This window comes from Psittacula echo, assembly GCF_963264785.1.
Source record: "Psittacula echo genome assembly, chromosome: 7".
Lineage (NCBI taxonomy): Eukaryota > Metazoa > Chordata > Aves > Psittaciformes > Psittacidae > Psittacula > Psittacula echo.
Genome location: NC_137740.1, coordinates 20,698,619 through 20,717,448, shown reverse-complemented (window position 1 = coordinate 20,717,448; position 18,830 = coordinate 20,698,619). Strand labels below are relative to the sequence as shown.

The 18,830-nt window shown below is 46.8% G+C and overlaps 1 protein-coding gene across 1 annotated transcript; it reads left to right on the top strand.

Moving 5' to 3' along the window:
- Positions 1 to 37: 37 nt before the first annotated feature.
- On the top strand, positions 38 to 12,331 carry FASLG (Fas ligand). Its single transcript, XM_080622849.1, has 4 exons — positions 38 to 7,115; positions 7,422 to 7,467; positions 10,373 to 10,426; positions 10,846 to 12,331. The coding sequence occupies exons 1-4, from the start codon at positions 6,669 to 6,671 to the stop codon at positions 11,238 to 11,240; spliced, it is 942 nt and encodes a 313-aa protein (XP_080478975.1). The 5' UTR covers positions 38 to 6,668; the 3' UTR covers positions 11,241 to 12,331.
- The last annotated feature ends 6,499 nt before the right edge of the window (positions 12,332 to 18,830 follow it).

The following is an 18,830-nucleotide window of genomic DNA, read 5'->3' as shown; positions in this document are numbered from 1 at the left end:
GCTTCAGCTGTCAAGAAAGCCAACATCTGAATTAACCTGTGGAGCTGATGGTGCTATTGCAAACTCAAAAGAGTGTTTATGCTACTGCAAACTCAAGAGTTTATTCCATCAGACTGGAGATTGAACCACAGCTTCCACCTGCTGCTGTCTTGCTGCTTTTAAGTATTTGTAACCACTCTTTAAAAAAAGAGGGGGGGGGAAGCTTTTAATGTCTAAGTTCTTGTTGCTCAATGTTATCCTTTCATGTGGGCTTGAGTCACTTTTTGCTTCTGGTTTTATTAATGTCACACTGACTCTTAGCTTTCAGAACTTGATTCTTTGGTGAAATCAAGTCTCTCTAATTGGTCATAATCTTTATTAGAAACATAATAGTTTCTAATGAAGACAGCTTACAAGCCTTGACAAATTCCTGTGATTGTGTGGATCATTAAAGGGAGGGCCTAGTCCATCTTGTGATATTATATAGTAAGGTTAGATAGTTGTTGGTGTAAGCCAGCATGCGTATGCAGTAGTGGCCCTTGGGCATGTCTTGAGCCCAGGGTCAAAAAATACTTAAGCAGCACAAAGGTTTCCATGGGAGGATCGATAGTCACAAAAAACCATGTTTCGTAAGCGAATTACTAGCCATGTTTGCCAAAATTGAGGTGTTTGGGTTATACACATTAAGCATCAGAGCAGAAATCCAGTATTTTTAAAATATGCAAACTCTACCAGCAGTGTGGTATTGGTAAGTAGAGAATTCCAATGCATGGTGTCTGTGTGGCTTCTGCTCTTGCCAAGTTACGGTGTGAGATGATACAAGATGGAACAGCTTAGCATGCCTCATATAACTGGGTACAAACATGTTCCACTTCATTTGGAACAATTCAAGTGTAGAGCCCTGACCACAAGGTACTGTGGGTGGGCCACCAGTGTGTGTCTCATCTCCTGGAAACCCTGAGTGTCAAACAGTACCAGGCGCTACTGAAGACATAACTGGGGATTGCAATAGTGTGGGAAGAATGAGTGTTCCCAGAGCTTGTTGAGATAAAATGCTTCCTTAGGAAAGGGTGGCAAAACTCATGAATCTTTCTTACATATCCTTTCTCTAGTTTAAGAATAGTAATTTTAAAAGAAGATACCAAGGAGCTTTCTGCTTTTTCATTAGAGTCACTAATTAAGTCACAGATTAGAGGTAAGGCTTTTGGTAGGGAATGGAGATGAAAGCACCTCAAAGTAAAATCCCAGGGAAGTCAGATGAAGGTCGCTTGGTGTTTTGGGAAGTTAGTGGGTCAGTAGTGTCAGGGTGCTTGTGAAATGAGATGGGCACTCTTGTGTTGGGCTCTCTGTGTGCCAGACTGATGCCATAGGGCCTGAATTTGCTCAGTAACACAGCTATGTGTGATTGTGGTGGAACTCAGTAAAGATCTCAGGGTAGATCCCAGGGGGTTTGTTGTTGATTTCTTGTTTGAGTGGGTGGGTTTGGTTTTGGGGGTTTGTTTTGGGTTTTTTATGGGCTAGGAACAGCTGCTGCCAAGGAGGAATATAATTGTCAAATGCCAGTGAGGCCACATTGGCCATCAGAGGCAGCTGGTGCTCTCCAGAGCCAGGGCTGGCAATGTGGGTCCTGCTGTGAAGGGTTTGTGAATGCAGTTCTCAACTGTCACTGGGCTAGACAGGAAATCAACATCTACATGTTCACTGTGGTTTTCTTCACCACCTCTGACTGACCACAACACCTTGTTCTGTGACTTAGCTATTATATGTTTGAAATGACCAGCTTCTCTTTCTCGGATGTTTAAGCAATAGGTCCCATTATCTCATAACCACTGTATCTCATTTCTTCGGTTTTGTTACAGACGCAAAAGAAAATCTTGCTCTGCTGCTTTCAATTCTTCCTCTCAGCTCCTTTGGCTCCTTCCCTGCTTGGATTCTTTGCTGCCTCAGGTCAGAGTCCTGTACCACTTCTGCTGAACCCAGGGCTGCTGTCTACTTGTTGGGGTTCACAGTGAGCAAGAGAACAAAGCCTCTTTTTCACTGGAAGAGGACCATATTGAGCACCCCAATGCCTGGCCAGAGCTGTTAGATTTTGAAACCTGCTCTCGAGTGTCAATATGTGAATGTCTCCCTCATGAGCGGTTGGCACCAGCGTGTGGCTTTATGTGTGCCACAAATGCTTCTAGCAAAGAGAGCAGTTGTTGAGGAAATGAAAAGCATCACCCTCATCTGGGAAACTGAGCTGTTTAAAAAAAAGCCACATGTAATAAAGAAATGACACTAAGATGTCAGTGCTAACTGTGAGGCTGGGTGAGTTCCACGCCCATTATAATCTTCAGTGGATGGAGATCCTGCTACCTTTGGAGCCAGTCATGATAAGCCTCTGTTCCAATGTTCAGTCAAAAATCCATGGGGATTTTTGCACAGACTCCTTCAGCTTTGGCTGCCAATTAGTGGCTCCCTGGGAGGGTTTTTTTTCCTGAGACTCAAGAGCTCTCTGCTGCTGGGAATCATCCCCCTGTATGACAGGTTTTTAACACAGTCTGTCCCTCCCTGCCCATCTGCTCTTGAATGGGCTGAGTTGAACATTTTTGCTGTCCAGCAGTTATTGCAGCTTTTGCCTGAGCCCCTCTGAAGCTGAACACAAACATGCAATGCGGATTCTGGGCTGTTTCTATTTGTCTAGTGCTAAATGTGAGTTTGTGCCTACGGAAGCCCATGGGCTTTCCCTGGTGGAAGCTTGTGTACAGCAGGGTAGCCTCTCTATCAGTTTCAGAACTGTGTTTTCTTCTCAGGATGTTATTCTTCACCTAAAGTTTTATCTGTTGTCTGTTTCTAGACTTGTTTCCTTCTTACAAAATTCTCTGTCCTCATGGTTACTCAGGGCCTCTAACCAGTTACTTAAATCTTCAAATATTACTGGTGTATTATGTTGCTCAGTTTTCTCCAGATCTGTGGTAAAGGTGTTGAAGTAGCATTGTGCTGAGGACAATCCTGGTGGAAAATCAGAAGCTTTGTCCTACGTGGTGCTCCGTTACTCTTTCCAGTGTACCAGTCAGTGGGTGCCATCTCTTCTGCCTGCTGTGGCTAATCCTCAGTGGGTTTGCAGTAGCTGCCTCTCCTGGGTCTGATGGCACAGTTTAGGCTGAGACTGCGAAAGGTTGCCAAGGCTGTTAATATCTTGGGTTAATGTTTTGAATCCTGTTTTTTGAATGCAAATGATTCTCAACTTCTTCAGTTGTTCTTGGGTGTGATTTACACAGCTCTATGGGTTTTTAACAATTGCTTTTTAGCATTTCCACTAGTCACTGGTGTATTAGGAAATATTTGTTAATCACTTTCAGACACATCTGACTGTCCAGAAACCAATGAGAGTCTCTCATACACCAGTGGTTCACACTTCAGTTTTTTTGATGGTTTATATTCTATTTTCTGTTGAATATTAGATCTCCATCATTGTTCAAGTCCTTTTCTATGGTGTATTTCAAGCAGGTCATCCTTTTGTCCTTAAATCTGCTGATAGAAACTTCTAGCTGCTGGCTGATTCTCTTTGCTGTCAACATAAACTTGATGTGTGTTGTTAATAACAGGTTCCGCCTCTGGGGGTGAGATAGGGATGGTAGGAGTTCTTCTGAGGAAATCTTTTTTTTGTCTAACTTTGCTCGTCTTTTGCTGTTCTTGGCAAAGGGGATCAACTCTCTAATAAGGGAGTATGGAATATTTCCACTTGGAAATATTCCCTCCTGTTCAAATGACATAAGGCTGCTGAAAACAATGTGTGTATCTTGCAGGCTGAGTGAAGAGAGGATAGGGAGGCACATAGGACAACAGGGGTGGTCAGATTTATCTTCTTGTGTCCTCCTTTCCTGCCCAGCTGTCCTTGCCCCATGTTTTAGGAGAGGTCAGCCTTGTCTAAATTCTGTCTCTAGGCTTTCTAGCAAAATGCATTCATGTGACTTAAGTATCTACCTACAGTAAATTGTCTCACAATTATTTCAATAGCCTTGTTAATTTTGCATGTGGCTTGAGCAATAGGAAGTCAGCAGAACAGAGCCTGTAGGCACCATGACACGCTGCAAAGCCACAGCTTTGCCTGCCCTGTCTTCCAGCACGTATCATCTTGGTGATCTCTGAAGATGGTGACAGGGGAAACAGTGTGACAGCAGGACCTGCACAGTAGAGTGTGCTAGGAAGGGAGAGGTCTCTGAAAGTATCGTGTGCAACAAAAAATGGTCATTTGATGGTAATTAGTCCCAAACTTTGGCTTGCCACAGCATGTGGTATTAGCAGGCTATTCATCTATGCATCCAAAAGAGAGGATGCAGCAGATGTGGCTGAAATGGCTTTCATTGTTTTAGTCATCTCTGCCTTCTCGCCCACCCATCAAAAAAGGCATCTTTGTGAAAATAGGAAGCAGTGGGTGAGAAATAAGTGCTCTTCTGACATTTAAGGGACACTGCTACTGTACCCTCAGTCCCACCAAGATAAGCTATCTGCATTAAGCAGTCAGTGTCAGAAAGAACTTGAAAGCAGATCTCCAGGCAAAGCTGTGTGGTCAATGACTTTTGGCATGCTTGTCAGCAATGCCTTCAGCTGACAAAGTGCTGAGCTTCAGTCCCTGTTCTCAGCCATCACTGTATTTTACGGCAGTTGAATGGGCCACAGAGGGCATTAAAGAAACAGGAACTCTGACACCCATGCCTGTGTTGCAAAGAGCCATAGGCATGTGGTGCTCACTGCTCTGAGAGCAAGGCAGTGCAGGCACTGCCCACTGAGTGAGGTGCCTCAGTGGCGGGTGAGTTCCCCCACGCGTGGCTCAGGCAGTGGTACTGGGGCGCTGCACAGGTAGAGTAGTGGAGAGTGTTCTGGCAGGAGACGCTTGCCCAACCCTCCTGCTGTCTCTCTGGGCTCCCTGTGCTGTGGAGGCATCTCTTTTTTCCCCATGCCCAGCACTGGGTAGCAGGCTGGGGTTCACCGTGCGGCATGGGAGGTACAGGGCTGAGCCTAGACCTTTTTGTGACCTTCTCTTGTCATGACTGTGGAAGTGGATGAGGATCTGTTCTTGGGCTGGCTTGGGAAGTGCTGGTCTAGGGTACAGAATGAGGGTAGGCATGACCAGGATTGAACTGCTGGAGCTGGAAATATGTTGCTTTTGTGTCTTTTATGTCAGAAACCTGGAACAAGAGGATGAGCCAGGTGGATTGCTGAAACCTCTTGTGCTGCAGATCACTCTGCGACAAACAGCTGTGGTGAACATCTTCAAAAAGCAGTGGGGTGTCTGGTGGTGCAGGCAAGGCTTTGAGGACATGTCTGACTTACTGGTGTGGTTGGAGGCACAGCTGAGCCCCTGCTTTGGAGAAAAAAAAGCATGTTTATGTTGTTAAAGCATGCTGTTTTCAGACCACAGTTTTGATGTTCAAGATTAAAGCCTGCGTGACCTTCTGCCACAGAGGAGACAAATCTCCAGATTGTTCTTGCAGTGTTTCTGGTTTTATGCACTATCCCAAATACACACTTCAACATAGGTGCATGAACTGGAAGAGCTAACTGCTGCTTATAATCCCTTGTGTGCACCTGTAACTCTGTGGGAAAATCTCATTGCTGCCCCTTATATATCTGCAGTCAATAAGGAATGAAAATTGAGAAATTAGAAATTGAGGAATGGAAATGTCCCTCTCTTGCCCTGTCTCAGGATGATTTTGTAATGAGCTTTTGTAACTGCTGGTGGTTGCAGCATGGCTTGAATTCTCAATCTTTTCTTGGAAGGCAAAAGAAATTCTATCAAGATAAGTATCATAGTGTCTACCCCAGGCTTTACTCTTAAGTGACTCAGCCAGGTTAGGTCTGCTCCATGCTCAACATTGACCTGAAGAGATGATAAAAAAGCCCATCCCTATCTGAGGCTACTTCAGGTTAGAAGAAGACTGTGGGATTTGAGATACTATTTGCAAAGATAAGAGGGGCAGCAGAAGCTGCTAGAAGAGCCTGCTTGTGCCCTGAGACATGTATGTTTCCCCCGTTACAGCACACCACTGTTTCAGCTTGGCCAGTGCCACGCAGTGATTTGGTGTGGCTGAAGGCAGCCCACTGAGCTAGCTCTAAGTGGGCTGTTAATAGGGCAGCTCTGCTGTGGCTGCAGGACTGACATCTTCCTGTTCTCTGTTAGACTGGTTTTTAACACAGTGGGATGGTGTCTGTGACGAGTATTCTGTGACTCAAGATCTGTGCCCTATGGAGCAGCCAAGGAAAGGGCAGGATGCACAATAGAGAGGAGCAAGTAATTTGTCCTGTGTGAAATTAAGCAATTCCCCAGCACCCGCTGATGTATTTGGGATCAGGTCTTAATCTTTCTGCTGAGGAGTCCTCAGCTCTGCCTCTCCCCTCTCGTGCAGGGTGCCAGTCTTTGTCATTCCTTTTGCTCTGCTTGTGGTCCAGGACACTGCGGTGGAAAAACAGGTGTCTCTGCCCGAGTGGGCTGCTGGAAAGGGTGGTTTGCTGGTGGGTGTGCGCTGTGCTGATTACTCAGCCCCCAGTTAGCAGCGTGGCCCTTGTATGTGAGTGCATGTGCTTCCCGAGCATGGTTTTGTGTGAGCATCTGCTGCTGGGCTGGTGCTGCTGCCTTGCTGTGGGAGGAGCAGGCAAGTGCCCTAAACTTGCAGCTGAGGGCGGAAACGCTTTGGGGTTTGCTGTTGATGCTTGAGGCTTTCGTAGAGTTGCAGCATCTGAGCTGGGTGTTCTCTGCTGGAGTGATGCAGGCGTATAAAGGTAGACCTGGGTCTTTCCCCAGGGCTCAGTCTGGGACAGCCCCAGCAGTTTTTGGCTGCCACATGGAAGATCACGCCAAGCACGTCCAGTCCATCCCACTCCCGGCCATGCAGCAGAACTTGAACTACGTGTATCCCCAGATCTTTTGGGTGGATGGCTGTCCCAGTGCAAATACTTCCTGCCCTCCAGCACCCCCCGTCGCTCCTTTCCCACCACCGGTACCTGATCGGAGCAGAAAGCCAAGGAAAAACAGGGAAAGGAGGAGCACTGGCTTTCTGGTGATCTCCTTGCTGCTCCTGCTGGCCCTCACTGGAGTGGGGCTGAGCATGTTTCAGATTTTCCACCTGGAGAAGGAACTAGCTGAACTCAGAGAGGTGAGGTCTGTGGAGTCTGGGGAAACAGGAAAAAACCCTTAAAATTGGCCCTGAGGTGCTCAAGTGTTGCAAAGATCCCCAAGGGGCATTTAAATGTTTGCCATGTAAGTGGGGGTGCTTATTACTGCAAGAGGACTACTTTATTGCTGATGGGTCTCTTTGAATGTCTTTGTGTTTGAGTGCTGCAAGGTCTTTTATATGAGCACTGAGAATTAACCATTGTCAAAGACAGTTCTTGGCTGCTTTAGATGATGCCCCTGTGTTCTCACTCTGCTAAGACAGCTTGCGACTCTTCTGTTTTGACAGTCTGCCAGCAGTGAGCACATCCCTCCAGCTTTGGAGAAACTCATAGGTGAGTTGATGTACCTAGAGGAGGAACTCCTCTGTGATAACATGTGTGAATGATCCTGTTGAACTCTTCCTTCTCCTTGCCTGGGGCAAAGGCAGGGTCACAGCTTGACGCTATGAAAGTGCTGATTTCACTTGCTTGGCTGAAAAAAGACTTTTCTCTTTGTGATGGTGGGGATGTTGTCCTGTACCCTGCCTGCTGGAATGCTTAGAGGTGTCAGCAACAGCTTTCTGGGATAGTGTGCCTCTACCTTGGGGCTCCCCAGGCCAGTGGGGTGCCAGTACTGGGGATATTCTGCTGTAGAAGTGGTTTCTGACTGTCCTAACCTTTAGCGACAACGTGAATAGAAGGACAACAGTGATGAGCACTGCACATCTTAACTCTTTCTCTTCTTACTTTTTTAACATTTTTGGATGATGCAAAGGGTTTAGTTTTCTTTGGGGTAGGGAATCCATTTTTTTAAATTTTTTTTAATTTTTTTTTTTCTAAATTCTTTTGGTACAAATTCTCACTGCAGTCAAAGCTAATTGAGAAAAGCCTGATTATATGTCTGGGGAGGTTTCTTTTAGAAATGTCATTTCAGTGAAATAGAAACTTCTCACAAGAAACTGCCAGTTTTTCTGAATTCTATTTAGAATCACAGAATCATAGAATAGTTAGGGTTGGAAAGCACCTTGAGGTCATCTAGTTCCAACCCCTCTGCTATAGGCAGGGATGCCTCACTTGCCCAAGATGGTCATCCCAAGGCCATCTGCCAGGGATGGAGCATTTACCAGTTCTCTGGGCAACCTGTGCCAATGCCTCACCACCCTAACAGTAAAGAACCTCTTCCTTGTGTCTAACCTGAACTTCCCTTGTTTAAGTGTAAACCCATTACTTCTTGTCCTATTGCTACAGTCCCTGATGAACAGTTCCTCTCCAGCATTGTTATAGGGCCCCTTCAGACACTGGAAGACTGCTATGAGGTCTCCACGCAGCCTTCTCTTCTCCAGGCTGAACAGCCCCAACTTTCTCAGCCTGTCTTCATACGGGAGGTGCTCCACTCCCCTGATCATCCTCGTGGCCCTCCTCTGGACTTGTTCCAACAGTTCCATGTCCTTCTTATGTTGAGGACACCAGAACTGCACACAATACTCCAAGTAAGGTCTCACGAGAGCAGAGTAGAGGGGCAGGATCACCTCCTTCGACCTGCTGGTCACACTCCCTTTGATGCAGCCCAGGATACAGTTGGCTTTCTGGGCTGCGAGCGCACACTGCAGCCGGCTCATGTTCATTTTCTCATCAACCAGCACCCCCAAGTCCTTCTCTGCAGGGCTGCTCTGAATCTCTTCTCTGCCCAACCTGTAGCTGTGCCTGGGATTGCTGCGATCCAGGTGTAGGACCTTGCACTTGGCATGGTTAAACTTCATAAGGTTGGCATCAGCCCACCTCACAAGCATGTCAAGGTCCCTCTGGATGGCATCCCTTCCCTCCAGCGTATCAACCGAACCAGACAGCTTGGTGTCATTGGCAAACTTGCTGAGGGCGCACTCAATCCCACTGTCCCTGTCACCGACAAAGATGTTGAACAAGACCGGTCCCAACATCAATCCCTGAGAGACACCACTTGTTACTGGTCTCCAGCCGGACATCGAGCCATTGACCACAACTCTCTGCGTGCGGCCATCCAGCCAGTTCTTTATCCGGAAAGTGGTCCATCCATCAAATTGATGTTCATCCAGTTTAGAGACAAGGAAGAAAACCCAAGGAGTTTGAAAGGAAAAATTTAAAAATAATATTTTCAGCTTCGAAACTATCATTTTACTTTTACATTCCATGTTACTGTTAGCAGTGAGGATATTCTTTTTTGAAAATGGACAAGTCTAAAGGAAATTTTAATTTCTCTTGACAATTCTTGCTACATCTGGAAAGTTGTTTTTTTTTTTTCCCTTGAGGATTTTGGTTAGTAGGAAAGTCAATTTCTTTTCAAGTATGTTCCAATACTGCATTAAAGCAATTTTGGAAATAGCAGAATTCTCTGGAAAGGGCAGTTGTGGTTCCTATCAACTCCCATATCAATAAATTTTGTAATCTATTGCTTAGAAGGGAAGCTGCCATTTTAACTGGATGTTCAATGGTCTGATCACAGGCTACTTTAGCAGTAGCTGAACATAAGCTATAAATAGTAACCTTGAGTTTCTTGAAGGGGATGGATAAATAAATAAAGCTAGAGGACTGATCTAAAGGAGGAGATGTTGAGAAGGGAAGGATGGAGTGGGGATGGGATCCAAATACCAAGTCACTCTCCAAGTCCATCTCTCCAAGGGAAACAGAGCACTCCAGGGAAGGCAGAATTTTCCCAGCTGTGCTCTGTCTCTCTGAAGAAAAGGTCTGCCTGGCCAGTGGAATGGTTTGCAGGATGTCTTAAGCATCTCTGTTCTAGTTGTAAGGAGGGTTGGTACTCAGCAAACAGAAGTCCATTACCATGAGTACATCTGCCCTTGGTAGAGCTGGACTAGAGGGTGGCACTAAAGCAGGCTCATCTATGATAGAAAATGAGCAGTCACCTTTGCATGGCCCAGAGATGCTGGATAAAGAGCAACGTTGTTCCTGTCCTATATCCTGCATGACAGATCTCTGCTTGAGCTCACCAACTGAGCCATCCTAAGATGAAAGCTTCCCTTGCTCTTTCCCTTTGTTTTTGATCACATCTGGGCTCTCTGCTGCAACTCTTCCTCTTTAATTTTTCTTCTTGCCCTGCAGTGCTTGCTCAAGCACTGCTCTGCCCTCCTGTGCTAAGCCATGGTGCTCATGTTCCCTGTGCTGCTTTGAATCTGCCCTGCTTTAGCTTCTTGGTTGTCTTCCTTCTGCTCTCTAGATTGGCTTCTCCATGGAGCACACAGCTAACCTCTTCCCTCTTTTTGTGCAGGGCAGAAGGAGCAGTCAATGAAAAATGAAGCAAGGAAAGCAGCACACTTAACAGGTATGTGCTAAGGGGCCAGCAAAATGTGGGAGCACAGAATAGGGCAGACATGGCTGGTGTGAGAGGGTGACATAGTTGTGAGGAGCACACCTCACTCAGGCTTTCCTGCTTTCCTTTGGTAAGGTGCACTCTGACAGTGGGAAATTATTCCACAGCTAAAATTTTCCCCTTGTTTAGGCTTTTCAGTGAGGGCTCTGTTTTTTGGTTTGCATCTGGGGTGTGCAGGGCAGAAGGCTATCACAAGCAGCTGAGGGAGGTGAAGGTGAGAGCTTCCACCAGTCTGAGGTGAGGGCAGGCTTTCCATACTGCAGACAAGGGCTTGGATAACAGTTGACTTGTTGTGACTTGGGGTGTCACTTGGGGAAAAAACACACAACCGCTTGTACTTACTGCACTTTTTATCTTGTTCTGGCTCTCAGGAAACCCGGACCAGCGAGACCTCCCTCTGGACTGGGAACCCATCTCTGGCCACGCCTTCACCAACGGTATTCAGTACCGTGATCAGGGCCTCGTCATCAATGAAACTGGTCTATACTTTGTGTACTCCAATGTGCTCTTCCGAGGCAGTGTCTGCACCAGCCAGGTGTTGACCCACATTGTCTACAAGAAAAACCCAGCTTTGCTTGGTAGCCATGTGCTGATGGAGGACAAGGGCATCAACTACTGTACAGGTCAGAAAACATGGGCCCGGAAAAGCTACCTGGGTGCTTTATTCAAGCTCAGGAAGATGGACAGTTTGCATGTCAATGTCTCAAAAATCTCTCTGATTAATTTTGAGGAATCCAAGACATTCTTTGGCTTATTTAAGCTTTGAATGGGGCTGTTTGAGTATGGCCAGCAGCCCACAACACACACTCAAATATGTGTGAGGGGTGAGTGCTGCCTGAGTGGCAGTGGCCAAGCCACGGTCTTGCCCAAGAAGTTCATCAAGAAACCATGTTTTGGTCTTCAGCATGAGAAGCCTCAAGCAACCGGTAAAGGCTTGGAAGTAGACCTCTCAGAAGCACCAGGGCTGTACTGCACCAACCTGAAGAGAATCACACATTTTTCCCCTCTGGAAAAAAAACCAACCCAGTAACAAACTCAAAATGTAGTTTCCTGAAGACACCATTGAAACTAGTTACTTTCTACCTGAGAAGATGGTGGTGTCATGGCCTTGGTGAGCTTGAGCAGCAGGCAGGCAGTGAGGAGGCCCCTAAAGCTTTGTCTGCAGGTGCCTGGGCCATGCCATGCCATGGTACACTGCAGGTGGTGGTGTGGGAACAAGTAGTGCAGAGGTCTCGTCTACCCATCTCAAGCCATGACTGAGCACCCTGCCTGGGCACTCAGCACTGTGACTGGTGTACAGCAGGCACCTGCCTACTAGCTGGCTACTTTGGCGCCATAAGTACATTTTGTGTTAGCGACTGTGCCCATCTCAGAAAATGTCCCCCAACCCCTTTATTTAACTCGTGCCCACTGCCTTGCAAGGAATGTGCCAGAAGCAGCAGGGCCATGAGGGGGATCCCAACCCTGGAGAGATAATATGACTGTGCTGTATTGAAGGGGCTGGTGGGAAGACCACATGCTCCACTGACAGAACTTAACAACACAGCGGTAGACAGTGATGGGACCTGAGATGAAAGCAGCATCTCCAACCCCCCTTCTTGTCTTTTCAACGCATCACGGTCCTCCATGGAAAACTGGCTCTGTCACCCTCTGTATGGTGCAGGTGAGGTGGCATGCTGGCCACCATAAACAGCATGGTTATGGCTGGCCCCCTTGTCAGGTGATATTCTCTTCTGAACAAAACACAGCTGGTAAATAAAGGTATATTTTTCTAGTAAGTGACACTGTTCTCTCCTCATTTGGGGCAGCAGGCTTCTGCAGTGACCAAAGCCCTGAAGGCCTCTATGATCAACAGACATCTGGGAGCTTGATCCCTGTTTGCTGCCTGCTTCGCAGGGCACAGTGTCCCTGCTATGGATCTTTGGGGTTCCAGCATTGAAGCATCAGGATTTGGGAACCAGGGAGGTGTGATGTGGGTAGCACAGACCAGACAGCCCAAGGCCAGTTTGGCCATCAGGAAGGTGACTGACCTCACAACATAGGCTTCAGCTTGAGTAGAGCCAGACACTTGCTGCTGAGCAGAAGTTCTGCCATCCCCAAAGGCATCATGCTACTCTGTGTGTCCCCTGGCCCTAGCACGTGGCCCTTCCGATGTGGCAGTCTGAAGGGCAAGGAAAGGAAGGGGTGCTTTGGTTTTAAAAGCCCCTTATTGCTCACTCTGGTTTCTGATTCATGGAGCTCTTCCTCTGCATATGTTAACCCCAAGGCTATCTGCCACCCATCTACCAGGCAGTACACAAAGGCTGTGGTGCATCATCATCTTCGTGGTCCAAAGTTCTTGAAACTCTGATGTTGGTCACAGTGAACAGTGGCTCTTCAGCAGCCTTTATTTCCTTTTCCATGGTGCTGCTCTCAACTCAGTGATGTGTGTCCTGTGGTTTGCTGTTTCTTGCTTTAGGGAACTTATTTCTTTGAAACTTGGAAGTAGACTGGCCACTAGTGAGGCCAATGTGAAGTGAACACTGCATCTCTCTGCTCACGCAACTGTTGCTGCACTCAGATATTTCCACTGCATTTCTCAGGATCGAAAATCCCTCAGAAAGTCAAAGTTTAGGGACCTCTTTGCTTGAATGATGATTTCTTGTTGTTCCCAGCCCCTCTAGTATCAGGAAGGCAAACCACATAGTGCAGGGACAGAGGCTTGGATCTAGACCCTGCGAGGAAAGGCTGAAAGTTGCTGTCCTCTTCTCATCGCTGTTTGTGCTGTGTTGCTTTTCTAGTGACCGGGCATCCAAGTGGGGAGTGGGCATCTCTACATACATATGCCCTCAAGCTTGCAGCTGTTTCTGTAGCAAAACTAGCCAAGCACATTGCATGCTTCCTTTCTTTCCTGGTGAGCAGCTTAGAGAGAGTGTGTGCAGTGCTCAGGGGAATCTCACGCAGATGGTACTGTCTCTGTTGGTACCATATTGGTGTGGGGCTGGAAAGATCCCGAAGGTTTGTATAAATCAGCACTCAGTAGCTCATCTAGACTGTGAATGTAGTTAGCTCTGGGGCAGGATGTAGCAGTTGCTATAGCTGCACATCTGGAAGGGGCAAGGATCTGTTAGACTTTTTATCTGAAATACTAAAGGCAATGCAGACCTGCATGTCTCAGGGGCAGTGACACAGTGCCACTCATGTTATATATAGAGCTGGGATCTTCTAAGATGGGCAGAGCTGACTTATCCCGGCAGGATAAAGCTAGGTGCTGCTAGGCTTGCTCCTAAGTGAGAGAGCATCTGTGACTGTGTTGGGACAACAGCATGACTGCCAGAAAGACACAGTGTTACTGCTTTGTGATCCCTTCCTCAAAGGTAGTTCTTAACTGCTCAGAGCAAATCCACTACTTAGCCTGTGGTCTCCAGCTGAAGATTCTAACTAAGGCTTGACAAGATTCTACGATTTCAAACTGTATAGAGTCAATTCACAGACTGTGCTGCAATGGCTTTATTAAAGACATCTGTTTAGCTAATGAACTGTAGTGATGTACTCATTGTTAACATTAACTACTTAATGGCTATCTGATGCTGCCATTGTTAATAGCTCTTGGACTATATTTGGTATAGTAACCAAGGTGGCAGAAGGGACTGCTTTATAAGAAAGGAATGTGTGAATAGGGTCATTGCTACTTCTGCAGCAAAAGCACAGTGGAAGCAAAGGAATGCTCAATGAGCTCTGAGAGATGGAGTACCAGCAGAGAGTGAGGCAGGACAAGAAAAGAGCAGGGCTGGTGTGACAGTGGGTACTGCTGTGTGGTGGGTACCATTTCTCACAGATCTGTTTGAGGTATCTGTTGAGACAGAAGGTGGTGTGCTGGCAAACAGTGCTGCCAGAGCCTGCTACAGCTCTGCTTTCCCCAGCGGAGAAATCCTGGTCAGAGAGGAAGAAATGTGCCCTGACAGCTACGGCTAGCATCCCTTGTACCAATACCGCATATTGCATCCCTGTGTCCTGACTCTTTACTGGTTTGTGGTCACTCCTGATGGGGAGGAAGGTGACTGGTACACAGCAAGGGCCTGAGGGGCACCTGTAATGTGAAAGCAGAAGGAACAGTTGCTGGTCTCCAGCTCATCCTCAGCATGTGATGAGGCATCAGGGTGTCAGAGACAAGAAATGGAGAGACAGCATGGACTGGCTCTCAGCAGGCTTGCTCACTTGTATATCTTGGCTCAGAAACCTTGCAGCTTGTTGTAGTTAGCTGGAACTCACACTATTGAGAGGTGTTACGTGTGACTGTTTCTGTAGCCCTCTCCAGGAGAAGAGACAGCATGAGTAAGAATGAAAGAATTGATCTGTTTGAAGCGACTCAAATCTTGTGAGTTCAGACAACAACCTTCTATTTGATCTGACAAGTTTCACTGTTGCTTTGGGTTTTTTTGTGGTTGATTTTCCTTCTTTCTTTCTTTATTTATTTATTTCACCTGAAGCCAGCCTTGGGCTTTCTAAGTTTCTGTTACAATGCCTTGTGGGGTTACTTTTTTCAGTAAAGTTGTAAAGAGACGCAAAAACTGACAAATTTTGACCTGTTTGGAAAGGAGCATTGTCTAGTGGTAAGAGAACAGAGAAAAGGGGACGAGGGTTAATTTAAATATTGCTATTATTTTTCTGGTACTCTGACGTGTGGGCATATTACATCATGGTTACAAAAGTGTCATTTTAGGCTTGACTAAGTGATTGAGGTTTAATGCAAACGAGAGGATAAGGTGAGTAAAGGGAGAGAAGGGGTTCTGATGAAAAGTGAAGCAAGTTATATGTGAATTTCTTGTTGATTTTAATTAAAAAAAAAAAAAAGTGAGAAGAAGAAAAACTTGGCAACTTGTTGCTGATTCATCTCTCAGGGTAACATGGAGAGTCAGATGTTCCATTCCCTGTACATGAGCAAAGCCCTGACACAGGAGATGTGGGACTGCAGGCTGTGGTGCAGGAGACTGCTGGCAGTGTCTGCAGTGGCGTCTTCCACCAGGCAGAGGTGTGAAGACATGCTCAGTTCCCTGGCCCCTGCCTGTGGTGTGACCAGCAATGCTGCTTTAGGATCCTACCAGGAGGCACTGCTCTGTCTGGTTACCTCTGCCAGGACATCAGCAGTCATAAAAAGAGGCACACAAGCTTTCTGTTGTGAAGTGTGATAGTTTTCTTTTTTAAATAAACTGTTTCTTTCCTCTGGGTAGCAAACAGATAAAAAGCTGTAGGTGGAATAACAAACCCAGCAAGCTTTCCCCTGCCTCAGTTGTTTCACCATTCGTCAGCACACTTCAAATGATTCAGGGCACTCTACAAAGAATCAACTTCTCTCCCTGACTTACAAACCATCGTAGAGATGTTGCATCTCTTTTTACCATACCACACAACCAGTTTCCTTCAAAAACAACTGAAAAAATCTTCTTGTCCAGTTTCCTTTTGTTGATAGGGATTCCTTCAGTTCCCCTTTGCCAGATCATTCCTGGGGAGTGAAAGGCTGCTGGGCAGCTAGCTCCTGGGATGTTCAGCTTGGAAACCTGCATAGGCCAGGGGAGTAGCTGGACTTTTGAGCCATGTGAACGAATATCAGAACTGGACTGCGTGCTCTCCTGAGCCCTGTGCTGGGGACATGTGTTTCTCCTGGTGCTGCTATTGAGGTTCATGTCAACATAGAGGCAAAAGATTTCAGGAAAAAAAACATGTGAAAGATACATTTGTCATGCTGGAGGTGTGATGAACATGAAATTCCCTAAGCAGGGGAAAATCTGTTTTTATAGCTGGTGCAATTATCAGCTGTCATGGGGTCAATAAAAACACTGGTACAAGCTGCCCAGTCTCAGTACAGGCTTTGAAGGACATGCCTACAGAGTGGCTGGCTCCCATTCTATATATCTGTACACCTTGCTAAGGCTTCTGCATGGGGAACAGCTATCCAAAATTTGTCTTTCATTAAAGTCCTGAAAGAGAAATCCAGACCATGGAAAATGGGAAGTGCTTTAGCAACAAAAGAGGATGGATGTAATTTGCTCTAATTCCTTGCTCAGATTTGACAGGGAAGGACCAGGAGAAATTCAGCATATCCAGTTGATAAATCCCATTGTTGCACTTGGTTTGAGTGAGCATGGGTTGGCTGGCTAGTTATTAAATAAACAGCAGACGTGTGCTGTTGCAGACTTTGTGATGCTCCTTGCTGTTGTGTTCTGTGTGTCCTAGCCATGAGTGGTCCTGCCGGGCTATGTGTGACTGCGTACATGCCCTGCTTTGCTGCTGAGAGAGAATTTAAGGTTTGCATGTGATAAGGAGTTATTGTGGCTTAGCCAGCCACAGTCTGTTAGCAGAGCCGTGGCCATAGCAAATGTGATATGTTGTCAGAGCCTTTGAAGTTCGGGGGTGGAGGGGCATTTCTGCCTCCTGCTTGCAGCTGTGCTTGCTTGTTTATCTGAGCTGCCAAGGACTTGAGTGAGGAGCTTTTGTGAGGGCTTCTCTGCCACCACAGTGTGCAAGTTTACAGCAGGAGTAAAGAATGACTGTTTTGAAGGTTTGCTTGAAACTCCCCACTCCCATCCTGTGGAAACCCTGCTTGCTGGGCTGGAGTATGTGCCTCAGGCAAGGCTCTTGAAGTTGAAAAGAGGGTGGTAATTTCTTGTTTCAGCTCAAACCACCCTTAGGTATTGTCTCCCTGCCCCTAAAATGTTTATTTTGTCATCATATGTATTTTATTCTGCACAGGGGGGAGTTCAGTGGCAAGACATGGTGTGATCCATCTGTCATGTCTATGCATCTACATTGCCTGTGGATCTAGTGTGCTCCCAGTCACAGAATAAACATGTTTCACACCAGGTAGGACCATCAGTTCTGTGCTACAAGAGACATACCAGTGCTGCCCTGAGTGGTCCCTGATCCCAGCATGCATATAGGACAGGAATAGATACAGAGATGGTTCTCCAGTCTGGGGGAACCTATGCCTCAGTGCCTTCCCCAGTATATATCAATGTAATGAAGGCTAGCGGCATCTAGTCTACTTAGGATGTCAAGGAAAACTATGCCACAGAAGTCCCTCTCCTTTACTCTTGCGCTGGAAATGCCACTAAGAAAAGAATCAGAATCAGAATTACCAGGTTGGAAGGGACCTTTAAGATCATCGAGTCCAACCCATGCCCTACACCTCGACTAAACTGTGTCACCAAGTGCCACATCCAATCTCTTTTTAAATACATCCAGGGATGGTGACTCCACCACCACCCTGGGCAGATCGTTCCAATATTTTATTATTCTTTCTGTGAAAAATTTCTTCCTAATATCCAACCTGTACCTTCCTTGGCGCAGTTTGAGACTGTGTCCTCTCGTTCTGTCAGTTGCTGCCTGGTGAAAGAGACCAACCCCCACCTGTCTACAACCTCCTTTCAGGAAGTTCTAGAGAGTGATGAGGTCACCTCTGAGTCTCCTTTTCTCCAGGCTAAACAACTCCAACTCTCTCAATTGCTCCTCGTAGGGCTTGTGGTCCAAGCCCCTCACCAGCCTCGTTGCCCTCCTTTGGACGCTGTCAATCATTTCCACGTCCTTCTTAAACTGAGGAGCCCAGAACTGGACACAGTACTCAAGGTGCAGCCTCACCAGTGCTGAGTACAGGGGAAGAATAACCTCCCTGTTTCTGCTGGCCACACCATTCCTAATGCAAGCTAGGATGTCACTGGCCTTCTTAGCCATCAGGGCACACTGCCGGCTCATATTCAACTGGCCATCCACCAGTACCCCCAGGTCCCTTTCTACCTGGACGCTATCCAGCCACACTGTCCCCAACTTGTAACATTGCAAAGGGTTTTTATGGCCAAAATGTAGGACTTGGCACTTAGACTTATTAAATTTCATCTTATTGGATTCTGCCCATCTATCCAACCTATCCAGGTCTCTCTGCAGAGCCCTCCTTCCTTCCAAAAGATTGACACAAGCTCCCAGCTTAGTGTCATCTGCAAACTTACCGATGAAAGACTCAATACCCTCATCCATGTCATCAATAAAAATATTGAACAACACCTGTCCCAGCACAGGCCCCTGAGGGACACCGCTGGTGATTGGTTGCCAGCTGGATGCAACACCGTTCACCATCACCCTCTGGGCCCGGCCATCCAGCCAGTTACTGACCCAGCAAAGAGTGCTCCTGTCCAAGCCGTGAGCTGCTAGCTTTTCCAGGAGTATGTTATGGGGGACAGTGTCAAAAGCCTTGCTGAAATCCAAATAGACAACATCCACAGCCCTTCCCACATCCACCAGGCGGGTCACCTGATCATAAAAGGAAATCAGGTTGGTCAAGCATGACCTGCCCTTCATAAACCCATGCTGGCTGGGTCTAATACCC